The sequence below is a fragment of the Nelumbo lutea genome, chromosome 8, assembly GCF_056320005.1.
Source record: "Nelumbo lutea isolate HS-2025 chromosome 8, American lotus-T2T, whole genome shotgun sequence".
Classification (NCBI taxonomy): Eukaryota; Viridiplantae; Streptophyta; class Magnoliopsida; order Proteales; family Nelumbonaceae; genus Nelumbo; species Nelumbo lutea.
This window is the reverse complement of record NC_142691.1, coordinates 32,724,050-32,744,239: the sequence shown is the minus strand read 5'-3', so window position 1 is coordinate 32,744,239 and position 20,190 is coordinate 32,724,050. Positions and strand designations below refer to the sequence as shown.

The 20,190-nt window shown below is 36.7% G+C and overlaps 1 protein-coding gene across 1 annotated transcript; it reads left to right on the top strand.

Annotated features, from left to right (window-relative positions):
* Window positions 1–14,421: 14,421 nt before the first annotated feature.
* LOC148843736 (uncharacterized) lies at window positions 14,422–17,932 on the top strand. Its single transcript, XM_088958504.1, has 2 exons — window positions 14,422–14,631; window positions 16,245–17,932. The coding sequence occupies exon 2, from the start codon at window positions 16,264–16,266 to the stop codon at window positions 17,671–17,673; it is 1,410 nt and encodes a 469-aa protein (XP_088814630.1). The 5' UTR covers window positions 14,422–14,631; window positions 16,245–16,263; the 3' UTR covers window positions 17,674–17,932.
* Window positions 17,933–20,190: the final 2,258 nt, after the last annotated feature.

The window sequence follows — 20,190 nt, the reverse complement described above, 5'->3', positions numbered from 1 at the left end:
AATCCTGGGGGGTTGCCTCATGTAAATATTTTCTTCAAGATCACCATGAAGAAACACATTTTGAGCCACAAGTCGGGCCTTATAACAATTGACAGAGCCATCTGAGCTTCTCTTGGTTTTGAAAATCCACTTACACCCAATGATATTCATATCATCAATGTGGGGAACAAGAGTCCATGTTCCATTTCACTAAAGAGCATCAATTTCTACTAACATAGAATTTCACCACTGAGCACTTTTGTTGGCTTGACTGAAACAGGTTGGCTCATCATCAAAGACTTCTAGTGGGTGATGAGAGGCAAGATAAACTTTGGGTTTATAAATACTATCCTTCCCACAAGTAATCATAGGGTGTACATTGGTTATAGGTAGTGGAGTAGGAGCAACACTTTCAATAGCAACCTCAGGAGGAGTAGCTTTAGAATGAGAGCTAGTAGAACTTGATGATGTGGCAGCAATGGAAGGAGGAACATTATCACTTGAAATTGGAGAAGCCACTAAATTATGGACATCCGTAATAAAGGAGGGTGATACGGTATCGCATAGTAAAACTTCAACGATAGGAGGAGGTCCAATAGATGTGGTGGAGCCCTGTACCGATGAAGAAGAGTTAGAAGCAACTAAAGTTGCACAATGAGACTTGAAGGGAAATGTATCTTCATCAAACTGAACATGTGAAATAAAAACTTTGCTTGTAGAGAGATGGAGACATCTGTACCCACTATAGCCTTCAAGATAACCCATAAATACACAAGCAACATAATCAGCTTCAAGTTTATTCATGGTCAAGACTTGACATAGCACAGTGACTCCAAGTCGAAAACTCAACTCAGTCAAAGCTTAAGGAAAAAACAAGAGGAGTCACATAGACTTCCTTTCAAATGAGCACAATGTTAATAAATTCTCAAAGGATGAAACAAGCTCTCACTCTCCTAGAGTTTGTGGTGCGAAAATTAAAAGCCTTGCAAGATCAAACTCTATTTTGCATGATGATGTTGATTCCCAAAATTCTCAATGGGTGAGGAGGCACACTCTAAACAAGCCCCCACACAATTATGAAGATCCTTTCTTGGAACTGTCAAGAGTTGGGGAGTCCTTGGGCAAAGCAACACCTACCAAAACTCCTATTTTGTACTAAGCCTGATAAGTTAGTGGACAACAAAGTTGACATTTGAAAAATATGAAAATTCAGATATGAAAAGTTATAAAGATATTAAAAGTGTCTAAAATCTGAAAAGAGGCATAGATGCTTTTTTTACTTTTTAGAGGATCTGAATCCATAAGTCTATTTGTATTCGATCAACCCTTTACCATATGAAATTTACTAATTTTAGTATTTTACCACTAAAACATACTATTTGGAAATGTTGAGTTCAATTTGCATTATCTCATAAAAAATGATTTTCTACCTCAAAATAATATTAAAACAAACTTATCTAAAACAAAGTTGGTGGACAACAAAGGTGGCGTTTGATAAATTTGAAAATTCAGATATGGAAAGTTAAAAAGATATTAAAAGTGTTTGAAATCTAAAAAGAGGCATATATGCTTTTCTACTTTTTAAAGGATCTGAATCCATAAGTTTTTTGTATTGGATCAACCCTTTACCATCTAAAATTTACTGATTTTACTATTTTACCCCTAAAACATATTATTTGGAAATATTGAGTTCAATTTGCATTATCTCATAAAAATAATTTTCAACCCTAAAATAATATTGAGACAATAGAAATAATAAATAATAAATTAATAAATGAAATGATTAAAATTAAAAAAAACAATGGCTATAAAAATATAAAAATAATTAATAATTAATAATTTACACAAATAAAATTGAAATAATTTTTAAAAATCAATGAAATAATTAAAATTTACTAGTTAATAAAAATAATTAATAAATAAAAAATAACACAAGTAAATTTAATAAAAAATATTCAAATGATTAATAAAAATAATTAATAAATAATAATAAATAAAAATATTATTATTATTCACTGAACCATCGTTGTTGCATGTTGTAGCGGCCGACGGTGGTGGGAAGACAGGGGAGGGAGGGAGGGAGGGAGAGAGAGAGAGAGAGAGAGAGAGAGAAACCAAATGAGTCTAAGCGCACGAGAAGACAGGGGTATCATGTGTCATTTTCAAAATATTGTAAGGGTAGCTTCAACCTTGCACCAGCTCCGAAACGCGTCTGAGCGAGTTAAGAGTTAGCCCAAGGTCTATACTTTTCATATATGAAAATATGATTTAGATCAAGTTTAAGAGGAGAAACCAAACAAGTGTTTGGATCTGATCTGAAAAGCAATGTTTTCAGATTTAGTCATCTGAAAAAGTGCAACCAAACGTCCCTAGAGTAAAAATGTTATTGAATACATTGCATTAGGACCACTATCTATGTGTTGATGCAGTGAGTCGATTCAATGGTCTTTGTTTACTTCAGAATTCAGACACTTCTCTCAAGGTGATTAACAACAACACAAATTTGATCACTATAAGAATCTCTGGCCATTTAGATAGAGGTGAGTGGGATTTTTTATGCTTATATGGTTTTCCCTACCACAAAGACAAATACATTCTCTATGAAGCTATTTGAAACTATCACCAGAATTCTACTCTCCCTTGGGCCCTCATTGGTGATCTTAATGCCATTTCTAGTGCCAAAGAAAAAAATGGTGGAAGGATGGTTTCAAACAACCATACAAGAGAACTGAAAAAATCTTATAAGGGATTCTGACCTCATTGAACTTGGATTCCACGAGCCTACCTATACTTGGTCAAATAAAATATCTGCTTGTAGGCTTGTCAGAAAACGTCTTGACAGAGTTCTTATCTAGTTTTCTTGATCAAAATTGTTCCCCATACTATGGTCAAACATTTCCCAGCTATCAGTAGTGACCATGCCCTTATTTTGTGCAGTATGGTGGGTTTCAAGAGGAGATATAGAGCTTTGAGAAGATTTTAAGCAATTTGGACTACTTGTAATGGCTACAAAGATAATCTGCAGTAGGTTTGGTCAAATTCCAACAGAATGTTCACCTAGAAATGGAATTCTTGTAAGGTCCATTTATCAAAATGGTTCAACTCAGCTCTTCAATTTAAAACTAAAATTACTGAAATAAGAAAACAAATTGAAGAAATTCAATTGGGTGATGTTAATGATGGAAATTTACAAAAGGAAATGGCTCTCAAACAAGAACTCTACCGGAACAACGTTCCAGAAATAATTGGTTGAAACAGGGAAATCAGAACACCAAACTTTTCCACTTATCTGCCATGACAAGAAGAAGAAAATTTGCATTTACCAGCTAAAAGATGGAAATGGACAATGGACTTTTGATCCATGCCTAATTAAGTTCTTAATAGTTCAGTTCTTCAAGAACCTTTTCTCAAACTTTTGGTGTGACTTCTCTAACATGGATGCAACTCTGTTACCTTCAATCATCTCTTCACATGAAAATGATCTTCTTTTTTCTATTCCCATCAACCAAGAGATTAAATTAGTCCTTCTCAATATGGCTCCTCTCAAGGCACCATGTCCCGTTTGGCTTCATGCCCTCTTTTATCAAAATGGATGGAATATTATGGGAGATGATCTATGCCAATTCATCAAAGGTCTTTTTCTAAACCTGACTTTAATTTCTTCAATAAATGACACTTTATTGGTTCTTATTCTAAAAAGAAAGATTACATTAAATCACCTAATGATTATTGTCCCATTGGACATGCAAATATAACATATAAAATAGTTAAAAAATTCTAGCAAGCATATTGAAATTTCTCCTCCACAAGATTATTTCTCCGACCCAGAATGCTTTCATTCTAGGAAGACGGATTGTGGACAATATTGTGCATTCAATAGAGTGAATTGGCAATTCCTTACTCAATGTCTGCAACTTCTGGGCATTTTTTATTCTTTTTGTTCTTTGATCAATGCTTATATCGCCTCTCTTAGCTTGAGAATCATCATAAATGTTTCACCACAGAGAGGGTTGACACAAGGTAGTCCCCTTTCTCCCTACCTCTTCATTATTTATATGAGATCCTATCTAGACTCCTATCTCAAGTAGTGTCAAACGGTGAGCTTAAAGGAGTTAAGTTGTGTAACTATCATGAAAGGTTGAACCATCCGATCTGCTACTAGAGATGCCACTAAACAAGAACTGGGAAATATTGAGATGAAAAAGGATGAGATCTACCTTGGTAGTCCTCTTCTTGTAAACTCAAACAATGCATCATCTTGGAATTTTTTAATTGATAAATTCATGTCCAAGTTAAAAAAAAAAACTAGAAAGCTCGAGTCCTCTCTAATGCTGGAAGAATCACTCTCATTAAGTCTACTCTCCAAGCTCTCTCGTTGTTCTACATGGCCACAACAATGATACCTAAAGCTGTTTGCAAATGGATGCCATCTATAATGACTTCTAGGGGGAAAATCCAGTAATCAGCAAGGCTCAGATTATTTAATGGCCTGACACACATTCTTACGTCCAGAAGATAAGGGAGAACTTGGTCTAAGACAAATTTCCTTGATGAACAAAGCTATACTCCAAAAGTTAGCTTGGAAATTTCTTATTGAACCAAACTCCACCTGTCGAGTTGTAAAGCAAAAGTACCTTCGTGGTGTTACCTTTTGGAAGCACAACATCAAGAAAAATGCTTCTCCTACTTGGTAAAGCATAATAAGCAATTGTTCTGAACTCCAAAAGGGTTGTAAATGGCTAATTTCAAATGGTTGGGAGGTGGATATTTTTTATGACCCATGGGTGGATGGGGAACCCATAAAAAAGCCTCTCTCCTGGTTCAACTCTTGTAGCAAGGCTGCTCTCTGATTGATCACATCTCTGGTTCATGGAAGACAGATGACCTCAAGCAAATCTTTGATCTTTCAATCATCAATAGAATCAAATAGGTCCAGCTTCCACTACTGAACAACAAAGTGAGGGTAAATTGATTTGGAAATTTACCCCATACAGGAAATATGCTTGTAACTCTAGTTACAAGCTCTTGATGGATGAGAGTGAATATTTAAACATGGGCTACCTTTGCAATAATTTTAAGTGGAAAAGGTTTTGGGGTTCTAAAATGATTATTCCTCGAATAAAATGTTCATTTGGAGGTGCATCATGGAGGAATAGATTGATTCAGCCAGTGCATTGGAAAAAGCCTCCCAATGGCTATTTAAAAGTTAACTTTGATGGAGGCAATTCCTCTCAGAAGTCAGGCGTGAGATTTCTAGTGAGGGACCACACAGGTTCTCTTTCACATTTGTGCAAGATATTCCTATCAATTCTTTGCCTACAATTGTTTTAAAGCCACAACTCTATTGGAAAGCAGCAAATTCGCCATTTCCATGGGATTCTATCATACCATCTTTGAAGGTGATAATGAAATAATTTTTAAGCTCTTGTAGGAGGAAAACTCTCATCCTCCTTAGAGTATTTTTACTCTATTATCTAATTGCAAGAGTTTCCTCAATCACCTTGATGGTTCCTCGGTTACTTTCACTCCGAGTTCTAGTAACCAGGTAGCTCACCACTTGGCTAAATTTGCTATGACTTGTCAACTTCCTCAAACTTGGTCCTCCATTCCCGAATTTATCTCGTCTATACTGAACAATGATGTAATTGAGAGTTGAAAGTTGAATGAAGTTGCCTAAGGGCTTTCAAATAAAAAATTGGTGATATTATGAAAAGATATAAATCTATTGATCCAACTTGTCCATTTTGTGTTGAAAAGCATGAAACTATGGAACATCTTTTCTTTTGCTATCCAGTTGTGGCACCGATTTGGTTGGTCTCAAAGTTTGAGACATTACTTGGATTTAGCCCCCGAAAATATACTTAAAGTTAACACTAATGGTGTGCGGACCCCGTTAAAGGCAGTAATGGGGATCGTTATTAGAGACCACCATGGAAATTTCATTGTTGGTTGAGCCTCCCCAGTAACTTGTTCTTCACTTGAGGAAGCTGTGAAACACAATAATGGTTGAGAGAATCTTTCAATTGATAGATTGATTACTGAGAAGCCTTGGGTATTTATACATACAAGAGGAAGACATATAAGATAGGAGTGTATAGAGATTAACACAAAGATGTTACACTGATGATAAGGATAGGTGATATCCTTAGATATCCTTATCGTGATAGTGTTGATCATGTATCCTAATCGTGATGATGCTTATCACGTCTATCACCCCCTGTAAGCTGATGGTGGGAGACACCACTTGAAGCTTGTCATGAAGCCAAACAAAGCGCGACAGTCCAAGAGGTTTTGTGAAGATGTCCGCAATCTAGTCCTTTGTGGAGATGTTCTTGGTGGTAACATGATGGCATACAAAATGAACATCTATCTCAATATGTTTCGAGCAAGCATGAAATACCAAGTTAGCAGCCAAGTATGTGGCACCAACATTGTCACACCAGAGTACAACATTATTGAGGGGGATACCAAGCTCTAGGAAGAGGGACTTGAGCCATAGAACTTCGGAGGTAGCTGTGGCAACACTACGGTATTCAGCCTCTATGCTGGACCAGAATACGATGCTCTACTTTTTAGAAGCCCATGAGATAAGATTACCACCCAAGTAGATGTAGAAACCAGTTTGAGACTTCCGGTCAGCCTTGCAGTCAGCGCAGTCAGCATCTGAGAATGCATGGAGAGGTCATCAGTTTGCTTTAGGTAGCGTACTATTCTTTTAACAGCAACCCAATCACCGATTGTGGGGCTATGCATGAACTGGCATACTCGATTCACAGAGTAGGAGATATCAGGTTTGGTGAAAGACAAGTATTGGAGGGCACCAATGATTTGCCTATAGAGGAGGACATCAGCAAAAGGATCGTCCCGTGTAGGAGCTATAGTAGTTGCCGATGTGGATAGAGGCTTGTCACCAACAAGCTGAACCTTGTCCAAGTGGCCAAGTATATACTTGCGTTGACTAAGAAAGAGACCATTTGGTGTGCGTACAACCTCCATGCCAAGGAAACAGCTTAAAGGGCCTAAGAGTTTGAGTGCAAACTGAAGTTGTAGCTTTGAGATAATGGCCTCAATAAGTGAAGAAGAAGAGCCAGTGATGAGGATGTAGTAGACATAGACAAGTAAGAAGATTTTCTCACCATGATGATGGAGGATGAACACGGAATTGTCAGAGGTACAACACTTGAAGCCAAGTGACAAGAGATGAGAGCTTAGTTTTTGGAACCAAGCTCATGGGGCCTGTTTGAGCCCGTAAAGAGATTTGCGAGGTCGGCAGACATGATCAGGTCTCTCTTTGTCGTCAAAGCCTGGAGGTTGCACCATATAGACAGTCTCAAATAAGTCACCATGCAGGAAGGCGTTTTGGACATCTAACTGTTGTAACGGCCATCCGTTGGAGATAGCAAGACTAAGTATAACATGAATGGTGGTGGGCTTGATGACCGGGTTGAATGTCTCTTGAAAGTCAAGGCCCTCCCTCTGATGAAAGCCCTTGGCAACAAGCCGGGCTTTGTAAAGACCAATACTGCCATCTGGAAGATGCTTCACATGAAAGACCCATTAACAATCCAAAATGATTTGGGCCTCACTCTTGGGCCATAAGATCCAGGTGCCATTCTTGATTAAGGCAAGGAACTCCTCCTCCATTGCTTTGTGCCAATGAGGGTCTTTATTGCCTTGGGTGAAGTTGGTGGGCTCAACACTATGAGATACGATAGGGTATTTAGTGGAGTTATGGGCCTGACAGTAGTCATATTCAAGGAGCTTAGGACTGGGTTTGTGGATACCAGATTTGGATCTGGTTTCATGATGGGGGGGAGGGGGGGGGGGGCAACAGGTTGTGAGTCAGAACATGGCTGATCATGGTCAGGTGGAGAGATAGCAGCAGGGGATTCAGGTGTTGAGCCGGGTGCAAGTTGGAGAGGAGGATCGGTGGAGGGGTCAAGGGATGGTATAGTGGGTCCTCGTAAGGTGGGGGGAGATCCAATGATGGAAGGGACAAGAGTTGTTCTACTAGGCGCTACAACCTGTTGCGCAAATGGAAAAGAAGTTTTGTTGAAGCACACATCCTTGGAGATGTAACGTTTGTTGGTGGGAACATGTAGACAAATGTAGCCGTTATGGGAGTCACTGTAGCCCAGAAATACATAGGAGGTGGAACAGAATTCCAACTTCTTGGAGGCATAAGCCCTTGTGTGAGGGAAGCATTCACATCCGAAAACCCGTAGTCATAGTTAATTTGGCGTCTTGTGGAAGAGAACCTCAAGAGGAGTTTGATTATTGAGAGCTCGTGTAGGTGTTCGATTCATTAAGTGAAAAGTAGTGCTGAATGCTTCCCACCAATATTTTGTGGGTACTAAGGAATGGACGAGAATGGCCAGTCCATGCTCAACAATGTGCCTGTGTCGGTCCTCAGCCACACCATTTTTGTGTTGGTGTGTGAGGGCATGACATTTGATGAATAACACCCAATTTAGCCAATGTAGAATGCAACTTGCAAAATTCAGCACCACCATTGGGTTGTAGCTGCTTGAGAGGGACCCCCAACTGTCATTCAACCATAGTGTAAAGCCATGTGAATTTGGAGAAACACATCTGTAAAATCTATGAAATAATGATAACCATGAACTGAGGATGTTGGTGCAAGGCCCCAAACATCTATTACAACTAGTTCAAGAGGAGATGAAGTTCTCACTACATTACTATCAAATGGCAACCGATGACTTTTCCCATAAATACAGGAAGAGTAGAAGGAAGACACCTTATTGGAGCTTACTGGAAGTCGATTATGTTGCACAATGTAATGAATTATGGAAGGTGACGGGTGGCAGAATCGCAGATGCCAGGTATCGAGTGAGACACGAGCACCAAATAGAGATGAACGGGAAGTAGTGGGCAGAGGAAGATAATAAAGCCCATTATTAGTCGCCCCTTTGAGAAGTACCTAATGAGTTTTGGAGTCCTTCACCAAGAAATATTCAGGGTGAAACTCAAAGTAGCATGCATTATCCTTAGTGAACTTGGATACAGAAAGTAAATGATTACGAATGTCAAGAACATGTAAAATATCCTTGAGCAGTAATGGATGAGAAGAAGGTAAATAAGAGGTGCCAATGTGCTGAATGTGCAAATATGTGCCATCACCGATGGTGATCTTGTCAGAACCTCGATAATCATCATGGATGTTGAGGCTGAATAGGTCATGAGTTAGATGATCTGTAGCTCATGAGTCAGGAAGCCAGGCATCCTCCAAGGAGGGAGACGAGGCAGCATTGTAGGCATGCTTCTAATTGCGCAAGTATTCAATAGAAGCTTTCAACTTGTGACGGTTTTTGGTTGCATGAAACTTACCACCACAAATCTGACATGGGCCCTTGTTGTTGGGTTTGTGTGTCGAAGTGGGAGCTACTGATGACGATTTGTTGTCACATTATTGGCACTTCGAATGGGATCACTGAGAGAGCGAGTGAGGCGAGTTTCCTGTTGAAGCAAGAGACCCGGGAGTTCCTCAAAAGAAATATCAGTAGATCAAATAGTGAGAGTAGTAGCAAAGGAGTCATACTCAGAGGAGAGTCCTTTGATGGTATGATGAATGAGTTGAGAGTTAGAGAGTGGTTCATCGAGAGCAGATAAACCTCTTGATCTCATAAAGATAATTAGTCATCAACATGTCCCCTTTTCACAATGAGGCCAGATCATCATGAATGTGAACAACCTGTACGGTGGATTTGGTAGCGAAGATATTCTCCAGAGTGGTCTAGATCTGACGACTGGTGGTGCATCCGACAACGTAAGATAGAAATGAGTCAGTCGGGGTGGCAAGAAGCCAGCTGACTAGTAGACGGTCTTGTTTCAACCATGATGCTTGATCAGGGGTGAGAGCACTAGACGTATCCCAGAATTTCATGACTCAAAAGTGCACGTTCAACCTAGAATCTCCATAGATGATAGTTTGTTCCAAAAAGTTTGACCGTTATCAATTGAGATAGGTTGAGAGTGTACAGACTAGGAAGGCAGGGAGTGCTCATGGTAGTTGCAAAATGAAAGGTGGACGAGCTGGAAGAGGTCGACATTGATTAATGAAGGAGGACGTGAGTCTTAGGGCTCTAATACTATGAAAGACAATAATGGTTGAGAGAATCTTTGAATTGATAAATTGATTACTAAGAAGCCTTCGGTATTTACACATACAAGAGGAAGACGTATAAGATAGGAATGTACAGAGATTAACACAAAATTGTTACACTGATGATAATGATAGATAAGGATAGGTGATATCTTTAGGTATCCTTATCGTCATAGTATTTATCATGTATCCTTATCGTGATGATGCTTATTACGTCTATCAAGCTGCAGCTCGTGCAGTTCTTGAAGGCCTGAAGCTAATGGATTCAATTCATATCGAAAGTGACGCAAAGTCAGTAATGTGGAGTATCAATTGCCTTAAAGACCCTCCTTGGAGAGTTGTAATTTAATTGTTGACTGTCGCAACTTGTGTTCTTATTTCTCTCTATGCTCTACTCATGTTACATCTTGTTCTTGTAATTGAGTAGCTCACAAACTTGCTCAATATGCCATAGGCATAACTGAGCCTCGACATGGTCTATCTTACTAGAATTTTTGCAGTCTATGGTTTCTCTTGAGATGTAATCTCTTGTTGTTTATTGAATGGAATTTGCCTTTGTGCATCAGAAAAAAAAAAAAAAAAAAAAGATGTATTACACCTATTCAGTGATCCACATGATAGGCAATGTGGGCCATTATGTCATTATTGTGGATTGGTGGATAGGGGTGTAAATGGATTCAATCCTATTTTCTTGGATTTAGATATCCCCTTATTGGATCTTTGAATTGAGTCGAATAAGGTGATAATATGATCTAATTTGTATCACCCTTATCCAATCCAAAAGAATCTGATTCAATCATGTGTGTGATTTATTTATTTATAAATATGTTTGTATTGCATTTTTGTAATTTTTATATTATTTACTTTTTATAAAAAATACATGTATTATATATAAGATGAAATTAGTTGAAAAAATACTTATATTTTTGTTTTTCATTATATAAACTGTTATGTTTTTCCTTTCAATAATTTTTTAAAATTTTCAGAAATTAAATCAGCTCAGACCATATTTGGATATGCGACTTCCATAACGAATTAGGATTTGAACCAACGTTTGTGAGGTCCAATCTCTGATCTTCGGATCCAACTATATCTACAATTTGTATTGTTAGAACGGATTCAAATATACCTCAATTTGAATCCCATCTGATCTATTTGCATCCCTATTGACAGAAGAAAGCTTTAAGTCTTAATGAATGACATACAACATTATTACTATTAATCAATGGTTGAGATAAATTTGCCACATGATTCATAAAAGAAAATATAGTTGAACCCAATGCTACATGCATCCAATCATGTGGCTTCTATAATAGTTGAATATGATGCGAAATGTGTGGTTGTCCTTTGTATTTTGGTCTTATAATAATAGTAAAAGTTATTAAAATTGATTTAAATGCTAATATATGTTTGAAAATGAGTTATAGAGTATAAAAATAGAAAAAACTGAAAAAAAACAAGGGTATTTTTGAAATTGAAAGTTTGCTCATTGACAAAGGGCAGAGCTTCTTGGATACCCAACTAGCTCAATTCATCTATCCAGGGTTTCTGAACCAATATTTAACATTTTGTTACATTGGGTGCATCAACAACTACAAAAAAAATCACTAAATAAGTTAATAGTCATTATCACAAACTAAAAATTAATCATAGTGAGAAAATAACTTTAATAAATTGATTGTTAAAAACATTAGTATAAATTATAAGTGAGGCACCAATTTAATTTTTTGCAGTTGTTGGTGCACCCAATGCAACCAAATGTTTAAATATTGGTTTAAAATCCCTAAATAAATGAATTGGGCCAGTTGGGTAAAATTAAAGAACTCAAAATTAACAGATAAACGAAGAACTCAAAATTAAATCAAGAAAAAAAAAGAATGAGAGAACAAAATATATACATTCAATCTAAAGCATTCCATATATGTATACATAATGGAAATCCTTCAAAGGAAAATTAAATCACAAATACGCATGAAAACATATAAAGATTAGATACAATAAATCCATGAATTGAACAACAACCAACTTTCCTTTACAAGAGTTTATCGAATATTGCTTTAATTTGAATGAACTTAACTGTAGGATTTTCCGGGGGAAGGGATGGAGAGAGTAGTTTCTAGATGCCTTGGTGTTATGTTGTCAGAAAGCGAGAGCTATAACACCTGCATATATGGATGGCATACGGAACCTCAATTCTATTCCAAAGCAGGGTTGTCACTTGACTTCTAAAATTAAAATATGTTACATCGAGATAGTGATTGACTTGACAATTTCAACAACATATGAAGCAATCGGGTAACGTTCCTCTCGAGTTCGGTGTCTTGTTTATTACTTTTTTCCATGAGAATTGATCAAAACACAATGGGCATTTTTGAAAAGTAAAATTCGATCATTGACAAAGGAGGGAGCATAAATCTCTTTCTCTATAAAAGTAAATAATAGTAAATTCATCCTAGGTTTTAAACCCAACCTGTCTCACCCTCAAAAGCAAAGATAACAGGACCGGACAAGGTTTTTATTTTCATGTGCAAGGAAGGTTTGGATATTGAAAATCCAACCCACTGCGAGTTTTGGGGTGGATACAAATTGGGAGCTTTTGGAAGGCGGGGGAGAGTCTAGAATTTACAAATCCCTCCTTAAACCTATCTTGTAATCATCCCTAAGCCCTAAGTCCTTAATCCTAACACAAACCAAGGGCTTCTGAATAGGGTTGCAATTTGTATGAATTCAAACTCAAGCTCAACCTGACCTAACCCAAGTTTTTGCATGGACCGAGACTGATGTCTTGTGTTGTAGGTTGGGGTACGGCTAGAAAGCTTGGGCTTGGTTGAGTACAAAGAAACTCAAGCCCAACATGAGCCCTGCCCAACCCAACCCAAAACCATGCAAACAAATGCATACATATATGCATTATCTATCTATTTATATCTACTATATAAAAAGAGAGAGTTTGATGCTCCTTGTTTTTGTGTCTTCCATGATTAATCAAAATTTCTTTTCCAAAATTTACCCCTATCAATAATCATGATAACAAAAGAGAGTTTCAAGTTGAGGGCACATGTTTAGCCGAATATTATACCTTACCAGTATCCATAGGATTGTAGAATTTCAAAACCTATTCTCACTTCAAAATCCGTCCTTCAAAATTAAACCCACCCCAGCAATGGAATAGGGTAGAAATTGCCATCCTAAGTATTGTATATCTTTGGGAAATTGTCTAAAACTCACCATAAGTTTTCAACATTTCTCTTAAACTCACCACAACTTTTCAAAATGTCTAAAACTCACCATGTCAGTAAGTTTTTATTTTTTAAAACTCACATTGCATTAGTGCATCGCTAATGCTTCTTAACAGAGGTGTCCTATCAGCATAAATAACAATGGTCATGCCCAAATTACCCTTGAATGGTGAGCCAAAGGAAAAATGGTATTTTTCAGTTTTCAATTATCTTGTTTTTTTTTTTTTTTTGCATTTTTAGTGTTTTGTTAGAATTTCCAATGTTTTTTATAATTTGTGTTTTTTTTACATTTTTTCTATTTTCTATAATCTATAAATTTTCCTGTATTTTTTGTTATTTATTTGCAATTTCTATATTTTTCTATAATTTTTGGTGTTTTTTCTACAATTTTTATTTTCTGATTTTGTTTTTCAATTTCTATAATTTCTATAATTTGAAAATAATTTTTTATTTTGTTTGCAATTTCTATAATTTTTTATATTTTTTGTAGCTTTTATGTTTTTATGTATTTTATATTTAAAAATATTTTTTTTGAATTTTTTTCTTTTTTCATGTCTAAATATTAAAATGGTAATATACTAACACCTGTTAATTTATTTTGTATATATTTTATATTTTTCTATGAAGGTTAAAATGGTAATATATTAGCACCCGTTAGTTTGTTTAAGGTCAAGTTAATGGCATGGTGAGTTTTAGACATTTTGAAAAATTGCTATGAATTTAAAAAAAATACTGAAAACTCATGATGAGTTTTAGACAATTTCCCTATTATCTTTTTGAGTCATCAAAATCATTTTGCCACGTGTGGATGATTTGTGGGTCATTTCTTAAATTAACCACCATATCTGCACACAAATCTGGAATCATTTACAATTGGTGTAATAACAAATTTCGGGGGATCCATTGAAGGGTGGAATCTCAACTTTCCACACATGAGCCACGTGGCCACTGGATGAGACCTCATTAGAAGAGATCTTCTCATGAGGTCACCTTAATTACAGGACTGTTAAGCCTGTTCAAATATGAGAAACCAAGGCGGTTGTTTCTTTGACCCGGTCAGCCTCCAACTGCCCTTTGCTCTAGTATTTAAATCGGTTTGTAGTTTCCACAACCACCCACCCACGACGTGGATTCTGCTGGCCCCAACCTAAAACCAAACTTCTCTTTCCTTCCTCTTCCATTCTTCTCCTCTCGGCTCTTCTCGTCCATTTGTTCCTTCCAATTGGTGAAGAACAAATCTGTCCTTGATATGGAGAAGAAAATCTGTTAGCTTAATTAATTGGATCTAAGGTAAGCATAAAAGTGCAAGATTTACATATTCATCTATATGTAAATCAGGTTTTCCTTTTATACTACAATGCATTTTCAGAATTTTCTTTCTATGTTCTTGAATAATGTTGGGTTTCTACCAGTGCAGCTTTTGCTCCATATCCTCCTAAGTTTTCCTGCTTCATTATAAAATGGTCTCAGGGTGAAACATTTACAGCACAAAAGTGCAAGATTTACATAAAACATATTCTTGTACTATAGAATTGCTTTAAATTTATTGATGTTTTGTATATTTGTATTGACCAAACTTGAGTTATATCTGGATGCAGTCTTCCTCACTCTTTTGTTTGGTTTCTGAAATAACCCAAAAACATTTATTCAGCCAGAATTATTTGAATTCCAATATGAAAATGGCTTTTGATAACAAGGATTTCACAACATGAAAGGGTTTTGGTAACAAGGATTTCTTGTCTTCAGGTGAAAAGGCTTGATAAAACTCTAAAACCTGCAAAAGGTAGACCTTAACCAATCAACTGGTATTCATTCAAATTTCATGGGTTTCTGATTGGTTAAAGTTTTTCAGGTACCAAAGCATTACAACAACGCCACAGAAATTGCCTTGTTATTACTAAATGCATGTCAGTATGTGTGTATCTATGTATTTACGCAAGAGATTGCTTGGGTTGGGTTAGGCAACCCTAACCTAAGCTCAAATCCGAGTTATAACCTAATCCAATGTCAATGTTCAAGCCTAATAGTTGTTTTTCCCACTGTCAATGGACATAAAACCATTTTGCTCATTGAGTTGAGTCTGGCAATACTTTCTCTATGGTAAATTCATGCCTACTGTGCATTGGCATGAATCAGCACTTCCTCATATCTGGAGGGAATTAAATTCTACACAGAAATATATTTGACCAGGTCTGGATCATAGCTAGGATCTGAGTACAAATCGTGAATGAAGAAGGATGAGCATGCACTAGTAAACTGGACTGTTGCCCTTTTCCTAGTCCTAATATATGCTCATTGTTCTTCAAAGAGATCAATTCTACACTACCACTTGATCATCTCCTTGATATTTGGAAAAAAAAAAGATTACTGTGTCTTGGTATTTTCTAGAAAATATCTTATTATCATTATAGTTCTAAAATAGTTTCTAAGAGGGAGAAAAATAATGCATATTGATTTTAATTTCATAATCAACAGACCTCTTTGTATGAAGATTTGAATGGGCAAAACTCTATCTTGATTATGCTTCAGTCATAAGAATGCATCAAATGGTTTTATAAGGGAAGGTTTCCTGAATTGATCCTGTAAATTTCATAATGAAACTTGGTGTTTGTAGTTTGCACCCAAAGGATTAACTGAATTCTCCCAAACTTGTTTAATTGATCCGAGTAATGTAAACTAAACATGCTGGAAAAGGCATGGTGGCGTGTTTTGAGTTAATGGGTCTGATCTAGAATTTCCATTATTCCCCATCAATAGATTGTAATCTCTGCAACCTAGCCATTATTCTTTCCTTGATGCATTACATTCTTTGATAACCTTTTTTCATTTAGTAGTCATGATTTTTGTTATATATATTGGATTGATGACACTTCGTTTACTTTATTTCCTTTGTATATGTATAGGTCACCCCCACTTCACCTCATGGCAACAAAAGGAAAGTCTGCGGCTCAAGGAAAAGAAAAGAGTAGCTTATCACATTCATCCCCTAGAAGCATTAATGAAAACCCTCAGGGAAGAAGAACTCCAAAACCCTCCATTGCAAGCTCTCCTGAAAAGGATAGTTCAGTGCTATCAGACAAATCAATTCCAAACTATCTCAAGCCTACAAAAAGCTCAGCTTCTGATGCTAAACATGGAAAGAAAGAAACCCCTGAACAAAATAAGACGTTGCTTACAAGAAGATCCTTTGACAGGCCTCTATCATCACTATCTCAAGTTCTAAAAACAAGCAGTCCCAGAACAGTTAAATCAGTGTCTTCTCCCTCAACTAAAACTGTCAGCTCCCCAAGATTAATCTCCGGTAATTCTTCTCCCTCGACTAAAGCAGTGAATTCTCCAAGATTAATCTCCGATAATCATTGTCCCTCACCTAAAACTGTCAACTCCCCAAGATTGATCTCTGATAAAACATCCAAAACACAACAGAAAAATGTAAAGAGTCAGCCAATCTTGGCAAAGCAAAGGAGCATGAAAAAGAGCCCAAAAACCAATCCTGAAAAGGAAACTAAATCTTCTACTAGCAGGACACCCACCACCTCAACCCCAAGTAGTCCTGATTTTACGAAAGAAACGGAGGGAAAACAAGAGGAACAAGTAAAGGAGCACTTGCAGGACGAGATGAATAAAATTGAGGGAGAGAAAGAAATTCCAATTGAGGTACCAGAAGCCCAAGATAGAAAAACCACTGAAGTCCTAGCTTCCGAATCAAAGAATACTGAAGAGAAGCTCGAACAGTCTAGCTATTCCACATTATTAGAAGAACTAGAACGAGCTCTGGATGCCCAAGAACAACCTCGGGAGAAAAGAGACAAACAAAACGATGATGACAATGGGCCTGAAGAGGGACATGGTAACAAAGGTGAAGACAATGAGGAGCTCAACGAACACCCTGAAGAAATTTTAGCAAGCAAAAACGTGCAGGAAGAGGCTGAGAACAAGGAAGGAGAAGTGGGTATTGTAACCGAAAATCCTAGTGGCTGTGAAGGAAAAGAAGATCCCAGCACTGAAGAGGAGCCTGACAAGATGAAGCTCCAACTCCAAGAAGGAAGAGAATTGAGTGAGAAGGAAGTAGTAGACGGGGAAAGCCAGGGTATTGAGTTGAAGGAAAGACCAGAGGTGGAAGGCACTGATAAGAAGAAGCAGGAGAATGAGAATGTTGCCTTGAAGCGCCAAAATACTCAGGCGAAGAAAGAGGCTATGGCATACAACGATGTTATTGAGGAAACTGCCAGTAAGCTTGTAGGGAAGAGGAAGAACAAGGTTCTAGCTCTCGTTGGAGCCTTTGAGACAGTTATTTCGTTGCAAGAACCAGAGGGTCAGCAGAATCCATAGGGTTGGGTCAATGAAGAGGGGGGAAAGAGGAAGACATGTTTCTGTTTTCATGGCTTTTGGTTTCAATTTCTTTTAATTTTACATGATTTATCCGTCACAGTTCTTTATAAGAACTTTGTTGTGTCTTTGGCTTCAACCAATGGTGTGATGTATAAATTGTTGTATCATTGAATTGATTCCACCGATCCATCATGAAAACCATGAAGGTGTAATATGGCATTGTAAGTTTGTAACCCCTTAATAAGAACTTAATTGTTCATATCTCATCTAGCATTCCGGGGAAGGACTATTAGTGGATACAATCCTCACCTGGATCACCAGTTCAATCGTCCAGTTTATTTTGGTTAAGTAATCATCCAGGTTAATACATCATGAAAACCATGACATCATGAATCAAATAACAAAAATACAAACATAGTTAAAAGTGTATAAAATAAGGTTTGTAAATTAAATTGGGCATGTTTCTAATTAAGTGTGATAATTATTACTATTATTATTATTGTTATTATTATTAATGGTGATGATGATGATGATGATAATAATGAGGAAAACGACTTAAAAAACTTAGAACTCAGTTTGGAAGGAGTACAAATACAAATTTTTTGAGTACAAAACATTGTCTTTTGTAAAGTTCTATATGTATTTGTACTGTACATATTTGTATTTGTACTCTTTCCAAATTGAGTCTAAAAAACAAAAGGAAAAAAAATGGAGTATGGATAGGCCCAATGCAGATTTCTGATTTCCATTGCAGAGCTATAAACATTCAAAAGATCAAAAACCCACACTCTTTGCACACATACTTGCCCGTAAATTGGCATCAATTCCGAGCTGGCATCTACCCCAAATGTACTTTGAGCCTACAAATTCTAACTCTTGGTCATTCGGGTTAAACGATGTTGCAATTCAACTAAATTGTTCATCCGATCATTGATAAGAGTCGAACATATTTTAACACTTAGGAATTATGAATAAATTAAAAATCATCAACCAAAAGACTAAAGGGCCGTTTGATAACAAGTGAAGTGGCTAAACTAAATGACTTAATGCTTTGTCTTTTGATGAATAAGTTGGAGGTTGTAAGCTCCTTATTAGCTTATATTGAAGTTAGGTGATTACCATTCTCTCAACTATTTTATTATTTTAATTATTTAATCCATTAAAAGACAAAACAATAAATCAATCAGTTCGGCAACTTCAGCTATTATCCAAATAGGCCCTAAATTAAAGTTTCTTGGTATTGATATTTTCATGGACACATCAATGGTAGCATCTCAGTAAGAAACACTGTAGATGCATCCAAAGCAACAATTTGTAGAATGGGAGAGAGAGGTATTACTTGAGAGACAAAGCAATGGTTATGTATTTGTTACAAAAAGGTAAGGTCAAGGTTCAAAGTATCTATATAAGAGATCAAATCAACCCCCCATATGACTGCACCCACAACGTTCTACAGCACATCCCTCCGTGTATTGGAAATATCTCCCGATGATAATATCAGAAATGATGATGTTATCATTTGGAAATGTTCCTAATACACGGTGGAGATGTGTTGTGCGACATTGTGGGGCACAGTCTTGTGGGGGGCTGATTTGAACTCTCTATAAAACTCGATAGTACAGCAGAAGGAATGTATCAGTATTTTGTACCGCACACATTACCTATTTTTCAAAAAATATTGCAAGGGGAAGGTTAAACACGGTTTAACGTATAAAATAAGGGGTTTTGGGATTAGCCTTAAGAATAAGTGTTTTGGCACCCCTACTGATACGACGCGATACAATATGCCCGATATGAGGCATATCGTGTCAATACTTTGAACCTTGGGTAAGATATATACACAAGGTTTGTTAGAGTTCCATGTAAACATAAACATTTATGCTATGTTTGGTTTGAAGGGAAAAGTAGGGAAATTTGTACAGGGTTTGTAAAGCTTTCCCTATTTTTTCCTTCAAACCAAGCACAGCGTTAAAAACCATGGGTGTGACTTGTAGCTAATTGGCGATGCTTTTAAATTATTGAATGTATTCTATGATAAATGAGGAAACCTTCTTTAATGAAATAAGTTGAAAATGCAATTACAATATTAATGTCGGTATGAGATCTCAAGAGTCTTCCAAACAAAATATGGTGGGTCTAAGCAACATATTCTAGATTTAAAATCTTCTTAGTAGGTTGTGGTGGGTCTTCAATCTCTTTTAGGGATAAGGGATCAAACCATCAACTATACCTTTAGCTCACAAGTTTGAAAGATGGGAAAGAAATGAGCTTGATAAGATGGAAATGAGTCATCTTGGAGACATTGAGCACAATAGAGAGTGAAAAGAGAGAATGTGAAGCATTATAGGAGGAAAAAGAAGAATATATAACCAAACTTGGTGAATTTGAAGCCATGATTTGCTCGGATGCCATATAAAGATTTAGAATTGAAGAGAATAGTATTACTTAAGAGGTGAATCAATGGTTATGTATTCATTAAAAATCATAAAATATATACAAAAGGTTTTTAGAGTTCTA